General features: G+C 42.8%; 1 protein-coding gene across 2 annotated transcripts in view; it reads right to left on the reverse strand.

Annotated features, from left to right (window-relative positions):
- The window catches only part of yrk (Yes-related kinase), an 18467-nt gene that overhangs the window by 3360 nt on the left and 107 nt on the right, over positions 1-15000 (reverse strand). Inside the window, exons 1-8 of one of the 2 annotated variants that reach the window (XM_030788710.1) lie at positions 14852-15000; positions 5524-5565; positions 4610-4833; positions 4300-4402; positions 3912-4010; positions 3386-3489; positions 2781-2930; positions 753-908 (exon numbers count right to left, since the gene is read on the reverse strand). The exon at positions 14852-15000 is cut by the window's right edge and continues 107 nt beyond it. In XM_030788710.1, coding sequence (XP_030644570.1) covers positions 753-908; positions 2781-2930; positions 3386-3489; positions 3912-4010; positions 4300-4402; positions 4610-4826 — 829 coding nt within the window. In that variant the 5' untranslated portion in view covers positions 4827-4833; positions 5524-5565; positions 14852-15000. Of the gene's footprint in view, positions 1-752; positions 909-1275; positions 1441-2780; positions 2931-3385; positions 3490-3911; positions 4011-4299; positions 4403-4609; positions 4834-5523; positions 5566-14851 lie in introns of both variants that reach the window. The other variant, XM_030788709.1, reaches the window with a different exon arrangement.

A 15000-nucleotide genomic window follows, 5' to 3' on the forward strand; every position in this document is an offset into this window, starting at 1 on the left:
GCACTGGCCATAACAGGGCTGAGCGCTGGCCATGACAGGGCTGACGCTGGTCATGACAGGGTTGACACTGGCCATAACAGGGTTGACACTTTACTGGGGGGGGTGTTAATGTTTTACATTGGTAGGAGGCAGACTCAGCGGGGCCAGTTCTCAGCAGCACAAAGCGTTGCCAGCGACACTGCAATTCTCACACAGATTTCCAAAACAATGAGAACCAGCTTGGTCAGTTTGAACTAATTTACATTAAATACTGAGAGATTCTGAAACTAACAAGCCCACACACAAAGGACACACTGAACAAGGCCTAGGCCTGGCATAGCAAGACACAGAGGAAATAAGACGCTAAGCATATTTGGATAATTGGCCCATTCAGTTATTGTAAAATAATTCCTTTTTAATGGGTCTTTTCTAAACACTGGACAGCATTGTACCTCTGAGTGGACAATTCTGTGGACTAAAATGACATTTCTGTAGTGTTCTGTTCAATAGACCAGTCTCAGACAAAGAAGTGTTGAGAAACTCTTTACCTGAGAAACTTTGAATGAGCTAAAAATGCCCCTGGAAATTGTTTTGATGTTATTTTGGTGCTGTGGCCATAGTATAGTATGGCTAAGGTGGACAGAGACAATGCAGAACAGAGGCCAATGATTCAAGACAGCGATGACGTCGAAGGGAATAGTGTTTGGGAATGCAGACGCAGACCTGTAGTAAGCTCTAGACATTCACAATTATGGATAACAGGCTTGTCTCACCCAACCAGACGTCTCCAAAGCAACCCTGGCCCAACTTCTTGTTGAGCTGCAGCGTGTCCCGGGATATCTCCCAGGCATCCCGCCCCAAACCCAGTGTCTGTGGGGTGGAGTTTCGACAGGGTTCGGTCAAATAGTAGCACAAACCATCATTACTACCTGAGGGTGGGGGCAAAGAAAGACAGAGAGAGAGAGAGAGAGAGAGAGAGAGAGAGAGAGGGAGAGGGAGAGAAGGAGAGCAGGACAGAGATGGAATGAGATGATGTGGCATGCAACGATGAAGGGACCGGAAGAAGAGAACAACAACATATACACTTTGGAGACCGTCTTACACACACACACACACACACACTCTCACACACTCACACACGCACACACACACACACACACGCACACACGCGCACACACACACACACACACACACACTCTTACACACACACTCTTAATCTGGATCAGGGTCACCACTGCGTGTGTGTACATGTTGTCTGTTCTCTTCCTCTTGCCCCCAGTACTATGCTCCTCCTACCCATCCACACTTCACCAAACTGCCCGTTGCCCAGTTTCTTAGTGAGCTGCAGTGACTCCCGTGGAATCTCCCAAACATCCTTGGTCTTCACCGATAGGTCGGCAAGCTTAGGCATACCCCGCCTACAGCTGCCAATCAAACGACAGCACAGCCCTGCCGCTCTCTCTGCGGCAATGAGGACGGGCCGTGAGAGGGAGAGAGAGAGAGAGGAGGAGAGGAGCAGATAAAGGGAGATGGACAGAAAAATAGAGGAAGATAAAAAAGAGAAATACACATAGCAGACAAATACTTTTACGAGCTTTTTTTTTTTTTTACAAGCAAACATTTTGAGTCACAGACAAACATGAAAATGTAACATATGAGGAAGAATTGCACAGAAACAAAACCACAGACACATGGATATCTGTTTTCTTGGCCTGCCAGCAGGGGGTGATAGATCACCTCACCACAAGTTAAGGACTGTGGTTTATTTAACACGAGGTGAAAAATGAAAGTTACTTCTGAACTAACTCACTCCGGTGTCATGGGACTCTCACTCTCTTTCTCTCTCTCTCTCTCTTTGGCTCTCTCTCTCTCTCCCTGTATATACATACATACATACATACATACATATATATATATATATATATATATATATATATATATATACACACACACACACACACACACATATATATTTATATACACCTATGTGTGTGCATGTGTCAGAGTGTATGTGTGTGTGTGAGAGAAAGAGAAAGAAAGAGAGAGAGAGAATATGTTACTGTGTGGGTGTTGCTGAAGATTCAAATTCAGTCTCAATTTACAGGAACCAGGACTAGATAATTATACACAAAGACAGACAGACAGTCATTGAAACAGACAGACAGTTATACATGTAGACAGACAGACAGTGTGAAACAGACAGACATTTATACATCTGTGAAACAGACAGACAGTTATATAAATACACACACAGACAGTCTGTGAAACAAACAGTTATACATGTGTGAAACTGACAGACACACAATTACAATTACGCACACAATTAGTCCATGATACAGACAGACAGAAAGCTAGACACAAAGAGACACAGAACAGTTTAGACACACACACACTCACACACACAGCTGGGACAGTGAAGACAGAAAGGACGGGAAGACACACAGACAAACATAAGGTATTCTTCACACGCAAGGCACTTAACACTCAGGCAGCAGAAAAATAGGAAAAGAGAGAGAGACAGAGAGAGAGAGAGAGAGAGAGAGAGAGAGTGAAAGAAACAGTAATGTACTTCGTGTACTGGGCCAATTTTAAGTTCCAGGTTTCTCTCCAGGTTGGCAGTCATGACTGAGCGATAATTTAATGAGTACATAAACAAGCCCCAGGGAGTGTTTGTGTGCACTGTATGTTTATTGTGCGCGCGCGTGTGTGTGTGAGCGTGTGTGTGTGTGTGCATGTGCGCGTTTGTGCATACGTGCGTGCGCGCGTGTGTGTGTGTGTCTGTGTGTGTGTAACTGGCTGACCTGTATAATGCTGCACTAACTCCTGAATGGTGTCAAACTGGGTTCGTGTGGTGATGTAATATCCTCCACTGTCCAACTTCCTGATTTTATAATGTTTCACGTGATCTCCTTTTGTGTCATCCCAATCCCTGATGGACAGAGAGTATGCTCCTGAGAGAGAGAGAGAGAGAGAGAGAGAGAGAGAGAGAGAGAGAGAAGATTATAGAGGGAGACAAAGAGATACTTGCATGCTATTTTCATGAATGTACAGCATGTGTACTTATTTGTAATTAGTTTGGTTGGTGAGAGAAACAGGTTTGTTATAGATTTGACTGGGGAAAGAGAGAGACAGATTTGTTATAGATTTGACTAGGAAAAGAAAGAGACAGATTTGGTATCAATTTGACTGGGGAAAGAGAGAGACAGTTTTGTTATCGATTTAAATGGGGAAAGAGTGAGACAGGTTTGTTATTGATTTGATTGGGGAAAGAGTGAGACAGGTTTGCTATCGATTTGATTGAGGAAAGAGGGAGACAGATTCGTTATTAGTACTGATGGAGAGAGAGAGACAGGTTTGCCATGGGTTTGGTTGTGGAAAGAGAGAGAGAGACGAGTGACTGCTCTACCTTTAGTTGTCTCACTCTCTCGGATTAAGAACGTTCCTCTTGGGTTGTTTTGACAAAGCAGCTGTCTCTCAGCATCCTTACGACCCATCTTTCCAAAATACCACCTAAAACACACACACACACACACACACGCAGACACGCAAACGTGTATGTGTACACACACGCACGCACACACACACACACACACACACACGGACACGCAAATGTGTACGTGTACACACACGCGCGCGCGCACACACACGGGGATATGGACACGCAAACATGTACATGTACACACACATGCGCATGCGCGCGCGCACGCACACACACACACACACACACACACACACACACACACACATTAACTTTAGCATCATGCATCATTGTGTGTTGTACTGTTTCTGTGGCTCTAAAATGACAGTTACAGGGTTGGCTTTTTGCCATGTTTAAGCGCTAACTCACGATACATGAGTGTACATGGGTTTGTTGTATCAACTAACTTGAATGTTTGAATATGAATATGAATATATGTCACTCTGTTACTCACTCCTCAGCTTGTATGGAATCCACTGGGGCCACATAATTACTGGGAATGTAACCAGTCTTCCCAGTGTCCAAAGAGCGGGCCTCCCACCAGTCGCCCTCTCTGAAGAGAGAAATGGTGCTAAGCTGAGTTTCGCTGAAGAAACACCCTCATTCACAATCCCAAAATAAATCATGTACAAAAAATACAAGTTTATATTAAATGCTTCTTAAGAATTCTCACTACTGCTTCAATATCAACAATAAACACCTGTTTAGCAGAAGCCTGTATTAGAACACCTAATTAATGTGTTACTGAGATTAATTTATGATTAAAAAAACACCACAGACAGTACTTTGAAATAAACTGAAATGCGCGCATTCACACACACACGCACACACGTTTGACTTACGAGTTGTTGATGATATGAAACTTTTCACCCTTTTGGAAGGACAGGTCATCTTCAGTCCGAGCCTCATACCCATATAGTGCTATGAAGAGAGTCACTCCGCCTCCTACACACACACACACACACACACACACACACACAGAGTTATTTGTAGCCTCTTCAGTGAAATGTGCCTTTCAAACCAGAACACCCAACTACCTTGACCACAATCAGATATACACGCACTTTTTCTCTCTCTCTCTCACATACACACACACACACACACACACACACACACATATACACACATACACACACACACACACACACACACCTGTGATGGCTGCACTGCGAGTCTGGTTGTTGTTGGATGGGGGGAAAGGGAATGTCTGACTGGGCTCGTTAAAGTTGGGGATGAGCACAGACGTAGGGTCAGGGATGTAACGGGAGGGGTCCGGCACCTGGGCCCCGCCCCCTGAGCCACACGTGTCCATATTGGACGAATCGGCCGCTTTGGAGGCCTTCTTCTGCTTACAGCAAGTACAGCCCATAATACCGCTACATCAACAAACAAAAAATACATTAACACGACAAAAACAATAATAACAACCAAAACAACAGAGACAGCGTGGTGTTGAGGTGTAGTTTGTAGACTGTAGACTGGTTGATCGTTGTTGGGGTTTACTTTGGTCAGTAGAGACAGTTTGGTGTTGGGGTGTAGTTTGGTTGGTTGTGGTTTGGGTTATAATTTGGTCAGAAGAGACAGTCTGGTAGACAGTTTGGTGTTGGGGTGTAGTTTGGTTGGTTGGCTGTGGTTTGGGTTATAATTTGGTCAGAAGAGACAGTCTGGTAGACAGTTTGGTGTTGGGGTGTAGTTTGGTTGGTTGTGGTTTGGGTTATAGTTTGGTCAGTAGAGACAGTTTGGTAGACAGTTTGATGCTGGAGTGTAGTTTGGTTGGTTGTGGTTTGGGTTATAGTTTGGTCAGTAGAGACAGTTTGGTAGACAGTTTGATGCTGGAGTGTAGTTTGGTTGGTTGTGGTTTGGGTTATAGTTTGGTCAGTAGAGACAGTTTGGTAGACAGTTTGATGCTGGAGTGTAGTTTGGTTGGGGGATTTTTGAGGGGGGGGGGGGGGGGGGGGGGGGGGGGGGGGCGCTGCAGGACCTCAGTCAGTATCAGATAAAAGTCACAGACATGTATCAATAAATAAAATCACTGAGTGGAAATGATTGTATGTAAATAAACTTACCAGATCCTTCACTCAAATCATCTGTGCATCCAAATCATTGCCCTGTAGTCAGAAAGAGGCAGACAGACAGACAGACAGAGAGAGAGAGAGAGAGAAAGAAAGAGAGAGAGAGAGAGAGAGAGAGAAAGAGAAAGTGATAAGAAGAGATGTAGAATTTGCGCCTTTGCACCTCTGTTGCTGCTTCCTCTTTTTCTCCGTCCTTTAGAGGAAGAGGAACTGTTATCTTTAACAGCAGGACATTCCTCTTTTTCACACACACACACACACACACACACATACCCATACACACACCCATACATACACACACACATATACACACCCATACACACACACACACACACACATACACGCTAAGCTTTCTGTGGTGTCCAGCCTCTCTCTCTCTCTATCTCTCTGGCCATCAGTTTAGCAGCAGGAAGTCAAGTCTGCCAAGATTTCCTGTCCGACCCTCTAAAACCTCCTCCGTTTCCTGTTGAACGAAGGACAGTCCAGCTGCAAAAAGTGAAAAACACACTCACGCACACACCTCTACCCGACAGCTGGTGAGAGAGATTAAATACCTTCTCTCCATTCTCTCCCTCTCTCTCGGTCCAAAAATCTACCACCGTACCCTCAACTCTCTCTTCACTCTTAATGCCACACACACCCTGCCTCCTCTATTATTCTAACAGTCTTCCTCTCCTACACTTTGGTTCTACTTAAAAATACAACCACTATGAACCATTTTAACAATAAATAATCTCAAAATGACACTACTGCTACATCAAAACGACACATCACACAGTAGCGCGTGATACTGTGAACATATGTAGACCTGTGTCACCGTGTTCTGAGTTTCTCACACAACGGACACTAGATGACAAACCAGATGACACAGTCTATCCAGGTGACTGGATCATCAGGTCATGGAAAACCCACAATATGTAACTTTGATACAGTCATTTCTACATGTAATACACAATCCTCAACATCTGAATTCAGTAAGTAAATTCTTGTCTGAAATAAATCAGGATTTTCTTTGGATTAGCTGAACGATGAAAGATGTTATCAGTGAGAGTATCCGGTGGTTTTCTTTAAAGTGCAAGGTCAACGTTTAGGTAACTGCGTGTCAGGGATTATGGTTTTGATACATTTGTGTGAATTTACAAATTGAATTCATCGAAACTGGAGACTAAACTCAAGTTTTTAGCCCGGCTGAGCAGCATGTCATGTCTGTATGGATTAATCTGTTTTATGTTTAATGTATATGTTGTTACGGATTGTGTACCACCGGTTTGTGAAATGGAACTGTTTTGAGGTTTTGTGTTCACGAAACTGATCAAAGGGTTTGATAAACACAGACACAGACACATACATGCTCTCCTTCTCTCTGTCAGAGATTAACATGTTCAGATAAAGTTTGCTGTTGTTTCAAGGGTGCTGTGCTTCTGGGAAAGTTAGCGCAGTATAAATATAACAACCCAGAGAGTCCTTCCACAAGCCTGCATCAAACACCACAGCACTCTGCAGTGTGGTGAATATACGAATGTGAGAAACGCGACACACACACACACCACACACACAGAGACAAAGAGACACAGAGAGAGAGAGAGAGAGAGAGAGAGAGAGAGAGAGAGAGAGAGAACCCGATCTGATCTATCTACAAAAACTGATAATGTAAAATATGACCAAACAAACTCAACTGACAGCAAACTGTTTTTGGTCTTCAATGCATCAACTTTTAGACGTATATTTCGCATTTTTTTAAAATATGCATTTGCCTTTTGACATACAGGCTTGTACATACAGGTGCGTGCAAACCCACATACGTACATGGTGTGCCCCCAGACCACACAGACTTCTGTTAACACATCAGAACCCCATTTAACTGTCCCATACAAAAACCAATCACTCATATTTCAGCAGCTAGAGGAAATGCTGACACACATACAGAGTATAATGCAAAACATGATATCACATTCTTTATCATACTCTATACGCCCAAACTTTATTTTCTGCCTTCTTCCCTGTGTTTTTTCTAATTTAATTTATATATATATATATATATATATATATATATATATATATATATATATGTCTATGGCTGTAGTTCACATATCCGAACAAACTCAAATGAGAAAGTAAACCGATGAATGAGTAAAACGGCCTGTTTCGCGTTAACGAACAGCCGCATGCCGCTGCTTTGAAGACAATAATCTTGGGATTATTCGTAGAGAAGATAAAACGATTAAAACAGCAGATTAAGATGTATCTTATTAATATTTAACATCTTTCTGAAGCCAATTTTTGGCTGACAAAAAAAAAAAAAAAAAAAGCATTCTACCCACATGTCTATTATTAAACAGATACCATTCATTAGACGAAAACCCAGGTAGCAAAGGTAGCAAACATGATCTAGGTTACTTCCATGTTGCATATCATAGATAAACATGGTTAATATGTAACTTTAAGAATTGTAGAGAACATTTTTAACTGAATATAATTTTCTAAGCGTTTTGGTCGGCTCGTTGAACCGGCAGCAATCGAGTAACAACGATCACGATCGATATGTTTCCACTTCAAACTCTGCCGCAGGTACGGTCTCTAGCTCGATGACGCATTTTTAAGCCGTTATTAATCGATTTCATGACATTTTGGAAAAAAAAAATATAAAAAAAGACGCTTCTGTGACACAAAGATGGAGCTGCAGTAATTCAAATCCTCTTCGTTTTTGTCAGCTGTTAGACCCCGGAACAGAAATTCAGTACGCGCTTTGGTAGAAACTAAATAGTGTCACTGAAAAAAGAACCCCCCCCCCCAAATAGGGAGCTCTCTGGAAAATGTGGGTTTTGTATGATATTAATAAGAGATGAAACAAGTTCGTGGTCCCGTTGCCATGACATCCTAAGAAATTACACTTGAGGATCACCAAGAGAAGTCTGTTACGGGAAAATATGTTAGGAGAAACATGTTAGCGTGTAATACAATGGCAAATGAAAAGTGACCAGTCGATCAAGGAGACAAAATATAATTAGGAGTGGCTGTTTGACTGACAGTTTGAATAAATCGTCTCCCGCCATGGAACTCATAACCACGGCAACAAGTCACCACTGGTCTTCACAGCGGAACACGCCAGAAAAATGACAGCAGTGGAGAACACAAGAGACGGAATTGGAATTGTGCACTGAAATCAGAAACAAAACACAGACATTCATAATTTAACGAATGATAACTCACAGACGTCTGTGTTATTGTGGCGTTTACAGGATGAGGGCATTGTCAGACACTAAGTTCAGTAGAGCTCAGAGGTCCTTACTGTCAGGCATTTGTTTTTGGGGTTTTTTTTTTATCAATTGTGGGGACCTGGTTTAGATAAACAAAACCATAAATCACAGGATCCAAAGATATCAGAAACATTTTTTAACCCCAATACAGAACAATGACCGTTACACCCATAACTGTAAACTTACTTCACACGGAATTCACAGAAGCCTACTTTAACCTTTAGCCTTGTGGGGGAGAAAAAAAAACAAAAAAAAAACAGACAGTGCCTAAAAACTGTAGGGCAGTTTTTTGATGAACAAGCAGTCAAAAAAAAAAAAATCCCCAGCATGAAGTTTCACAACCTTATGAGGTAACCCTGAGGGAAGTGCTATGCTAGGGTTAGCATCACCTTTTTAAGAGAGGATCCATAAACGAACTGAACTGAGAACAGTGGGGGCATTTTTTGGGTGGACGAATTCATCGGTCACATGCAAGAAACGCAGGAAAGCAGCGAGACTGACTTTCCACCGACAGAATGTCTTAAAGGAGTTACGGAGAGACGCGAGGGAAAACGAATGTTTGCAGTGTTGCGATGAGCGAGCCCTGTCCCTATGGCTCCTTTTACCTTGTGTCCTTTTCTTCTAGAGTAACCGAAAGTCTAAGAGCACCGAGTGTGTTGAGGCAATTACCAAAACAGACCTCACCTGAGTGTCTCACAGAGACTTCATCACGGTTTCCATTATGCAGTCAAACCAGATTAGAGGCCATGAGGAAAGGAAACAGACACTGAGGAGTGTTGGAACAATTCCAGTCATTCAAAATTACAACAAATACACATTCTTCCCGCCTCTGTTCCTGGAATTAGTTTACAGGTTTGTGTTTCGTTTGCCTCGGATATATGTTTCCTTCGCCTCACGAAAGGCCTGGATTGTGGAAAATGTCTGTTCATGTCACTAAGGCAAGCATCTTCACCCACAGCCTGCTTCCATTAGATTAACAGAGTAATCCAGAACCGCTGCTTCGTCTGATGTAGTGATAAACATGTGAATGTGGATGAAAAGTGAGTTTTTCTATAAACGAAGCCTTCTGTAATATCCTCTGGCAAAAGAAAATCGTCAGTAACTTCTGTGGATCAGACGGTATTTTACAGGAATATCAGAAACAATGATGAACCGCATGAGAAAAACAGAGACAGAAAGAGGAGAGGAAGAGAGGTGTGATTAAAGAGAAGATACTGGACAAAAATAAAGATTTTACTGGAATCGGTACAATTTTCTAAGAATGAGTCTGTGTGTGCGCGATCAAATGCAAAGGTTTAAACTCTCAAATTGTATAATATGCTAAAACAAACTTTTCACAATGACACATGACACACACCCTTTCCTGTCCAATCTTGCATAGATAAGAACCTCTCATGGGGATAAGCTATGGGTGAAAGCCAGCAGCACAGACACACACACACACACACACCTACACAAGCATTCCAGTTCAGTTAAATAAAAAAAAAAACCTATGTTTATGTCAGGTCCAACGTCTTCATATTTCTGGACTGTTGACTCTTCCCGCTCTCCACTCCTGTGAGTGAAGCTACTTCAGTCAGCGATGGTAAACTGAGCAGCTCCGTATTGTACAGGATCCATTCATCATATCAGCCACACCACTCCAAAATTAGGATTTATATTTTAGGAAAACCCCACTACAACAGCCCCCCCCAAAACACACACACACACACACACACACCTCGGGGTGGGACAGTTTTGTCAGAATAGTGGCAGTGGGCAAAACTGAGATGTTTGATCTCCAGCGAGCAGAGCTAGCGGAAAGACATTTGCTAAAAGAGAAAAGTTATTAAATGGAGGACAAATGACTCTAGATGTGCGTAAACTACTCTGAGAGATCAAGATGACGGATCCTTCCAGAAAAGCCTCAAAACAAAGCGGTGTTAAAGAGCTGCTGGACCATTCACTCACCCCCCCCCCCCCCCCCCCTCCACACACACACACACACACGTACGCACGCACGCACACACACACGTACGCACGTATGCACGCGCACACACACACACACACACACAGCCTACATTCTGAACTTCTGATAGGACTGTGATCAATTTTGAATTGGGATCATGTTACAATTTGTCTCAACTTTTCGGAAGGTTCTGCAAGACTTACGACATATTACTTCACACTTGACGCAACATGAGCTGAAACATAAGTCAGACTGTTTAAACGAGAAATCAGTATATTCAGATATTTTACACAGATAATTCGTTCAATTTACATTCCGAGAGAGAAATTTCATTTACCCCCTACATGCCTAGGCAAAAGGCACTAAAATGGCACAAATAACCAAACTTTCCATAATCTGGCTTTCTCCATCAAACCAATCTTACCCTGCCCTTATTCTCTCTCTCTCTCTCTCTCTCTCTCTCTCTCTCTCTCTCTCTCACTCTCTCACTCTCTCACTCTGTCTCTCTCTCTCCCTCTTGCTCTCCCTGGGGCAGGAAGCCACCTCCCTCTAACAGGAAGTCCTGTGTGAATGGAGTTGGAATGATAGGACACCGGGAAGTGAACTGTCACAGTGCTGTCCTCACACACACACACACGCACGCACGCACGCACACACACACACACACACACACACACACACACACACACACACACACGCGCACACACCAAAGCACAAACATATACACAAACTTATACGCAAACACACCTGTGAATACACACATTATCTCTGTCAAAAGCTCTCAATCAAACAGCACACCAGAAAGAGGGAACTAATGGTTTCAGAAAATGAACAAAAGAGAGGGAAATTAAGAGAAAGAGAGAGAGAGAGAGAGAGACAGAGAGAGAGAGAGAGAGAGAGAGAGAGAGAGAGAGAGAGAGAGAGAGAGAGAACAATGGAAAAGTGTCTCTTGGGAATAGGAAGTCAGGTGTCGTAAACACAGAAACTTCCTTTTTCCACATGATGTCAATTTCCGTTCGTGAGAGAAAGAGAGAGATGGAGTGTGAACCAGAGAAAAAGCAGAGCATTATACACTTAAGCCTGCTATCATTGCCCTTAAACATTACATTATACACTTAAGCCTGTTATCATTGCCCTTAAACATTACATTATACACTTAAGCCTGCTATCATTGCCCTTAAACATTACATTATAAAATACTAAAAATGCGCCATTCAGACGCTAACTTTGCATTGGTTATGGATGGCTCTACTTTTCAGCAGACAAAACAGAGAACAAGGCAATGTGTTCTGCAGTGATGTTCACAAACTTCATGATCTACCTGTGTGTTCGTTCATTTTTCAGGACACCGACCACCATCAGATCAGATCACTGCAGCACAATACAGTAACCACCTGACCTCCATTTTGTCTGTGTGTGTTGGCCAAAGGACCACAGGGGACTAAACCTGTTTCCTATTGGTCAGTGCAGCCATGTTACACATAGCTGTCTAACAATTCCACTCAAGCAAGGACAAACAAACACACACACACACACACACACACACACACACTCTCTCTCCCTCCCTGACACCACCGCACCCACTTCCTCCCCCAGCGCCAGGGGGGCTAGAGCCAGGAAGGGACCTCGTAAAGCACGGGAAGTGATGAAGCCCATGGCCTAATCGAGTCCCAGAGACATTCCATTCTGTTTTTCACTCAGCGGCCAGCTCTGACCAGCTACACCCCTCTGCCCTCATCCACGCAACGAGGTAGGGTCGTCTTACGATCGAATAAAATCATACCACAGTACCTCACGCATAATACGGATTTCAATTTTACTGAAACAAAACCCCCCAAAAAAAGAGAGATGAACAGATAAAACCATTTTACTGTATTGTCCGTATGACGTCTCTCTCTCTTTCTCTCTCTCTCTCTGTCCCACCTCTGCAATGTCATAAAAAGAGTATATTAATGAGGTTCCACTATGTAAATTAGGCTTTTTTTTTTTTAATGCCTCAGTCATTGTGGGTCATAACCGTAGTGCTTTGCCTGGGCCTTTCTCATCACGTGAAGAGCGAGGAGCTTGAGCCAACAACGCGCTGTGGTTTTGACCACAGTCAACATACAGGCCAAACCCTTTGATGAGCAGGGTAAGAGATGAAGAACAAGAAGAAGAATTAGTCATGCCTGAGGAGGTTTTGACTGAAACAAAACCTGACTTAGTAAAGAAGATCTTAGCTCTTTTGAGTGAGAATGTGTCACATAGAGGATGGCTCTTTGTTTCACATCGAAAACATTGACCTTCATTTGAATAAGAACTTTAAAAGCACTGGTTATACAACATGCGCTTGTTTACAGAAACATCCACGTGAATGTGCGTTCTTTATTTCTTTGGTTTAATGGTGATATATTGATTAGATATTCGCATATAACCTTTATCTACTTCAAGACCATCTAATTAATACTTACAAAGTCGCAGTTTGGTTTAAAAAAAAAAACAAAACAAAAACAAACAACACACAACTGTTATTCGCATTACATTTAAGAAAATCTTAATATTCTAACATACATGGTATCACCTCATCTTTGGGGCAACGATATTTTAACACGTTGTTTGAGATTGTTACGCTGTATGTTGGAAGTTCGTTCTAGTGTTTTCTACAGCTCCTCCATCTCCAGAGCATCAGGGTAAAACAGAAGGTTTATCACGTATTTGTAGTAACATGATTTCCACCTCATCGGTGTATACATTGGGTTGACTGGGGGGATTTGAGTCACACGTCTGTGGTATTACCGAATTTAACTGAATTTAAATTCACTGAATTTAAAAGTGAGGCCTATGGAACCCGAGGAAATGACGGAACAAGCACGCAACAGGCAAAGACCATTTAGGAAACAATAGTTAAAAGGGGGGAAAAAAGAGAAAGACCTTACTGAATTAAAGAACACGTCCACACCATGAATCATAACAACATGATAGACATAATCGTTAGGATTCAAAATGCGACACTGCATTCTAAGCAAGGGGCTGGTGAAGTGTTTTCGTGGGGCAGACAGTGGGTGAAAAATGATGGGGTTGGCGTTATAGATTTATCAGAGATGTACTTGGACAAGCCGTCAAGTCAAGAGACGATCAAATATAACTATGAGACACACGGAGAAGAATGAGAAAACATATAGGAGAACAGGAGATAACTGACAACTACCCACTCAACTTCATTAAGACAAGAAGCTGCACAGACAGGAGAGGCCAACAGATACATGTTGGTTCTACACATAGCTAAAAGGAACTACCACAGAGACAGAGTTTAAATGCAGACCAGAGGTGCGAGGTTCTCACGCTAGCGCGCACTCATGAATACACACACACACACACACGCACACACACACATACATACATACATACATACATACATATATATATATATATATTCCCACATACAGAGAAGAGAGGGGTGTCCTAGAGAAGAATTACAGAAGCACATTAACATTTCCAGTTCTTAGCAGTGCCAAACTTTCCCCCATATTAAGCAGCCCCGTCTTTGTACTGATGACATGACATTTACAAACATGATTATTGAATCTTCGCTCTTTAATTGTTGGCAGTGGTTGCCATTTTGATCGCTCGCGTACTCCCCTGGTTTGACCAACCTGAGAAACTCCTCAATTACTAGTCACCCGCCGATGGCACAATCTGCAGTCGCCCTGCGCAAAATGGGGGAAGTGTACTCGCTCAGTCTATTATCCACTAACCCACAAGTTTCCAAGAAACAGCTTCAGGGACATCTAACGCCTCTCAACTGACAGAGTTACTAGCTCACCAGAAAAAGTGAAATCTTTAAACTTTACGCATATTATCGTCAGCCGAGGAGATTTCAGTTCATTTTCAGATGTTGCAGAACACATTGCGGACTCCCGGTAGACTATGTGAATATTATCAGAACTGCGACCTCGCACTCCCGCTCCCTGAAACATACATACCAGTTCGACTAAAGACGTATCTTACGTACAAGGCCGAAAAACATGCTACAAAATTTGCGCTGAAAATTTACAAAACGAAACAAAAGAAAACAATAACAACAACACGTACAAACACTCTCTCGCTCTCTCAATCTCTCTCTCTCTCAGACACACACCTGTTTGAGTCGATCTCTGACAAATCAGCGGCCCCCCCCGGCCGACGGAGGGGTGTCCCGGTCCGGCTCGGTGATCGGAGCAGAAGGAAGAACGGCCTCGCCGAGCGGTCGGTCGTTCTCGGATGGGAGATGCTCGCTAGATGTAAAGC

Source organism: Chanos chanos, chromosome 12, assembly GCF_902362185.1.
Source record: "Chanos chanos chromosome 12, fChaCha1.1, whole genome shotgun sequence".
Classification (NCBI taxonomy): Eukaryota; Metazoa; Chordata; class Actinopteri; order Gonorynchiformes; family Chanidae; genus Chanos; species Chanos chanos.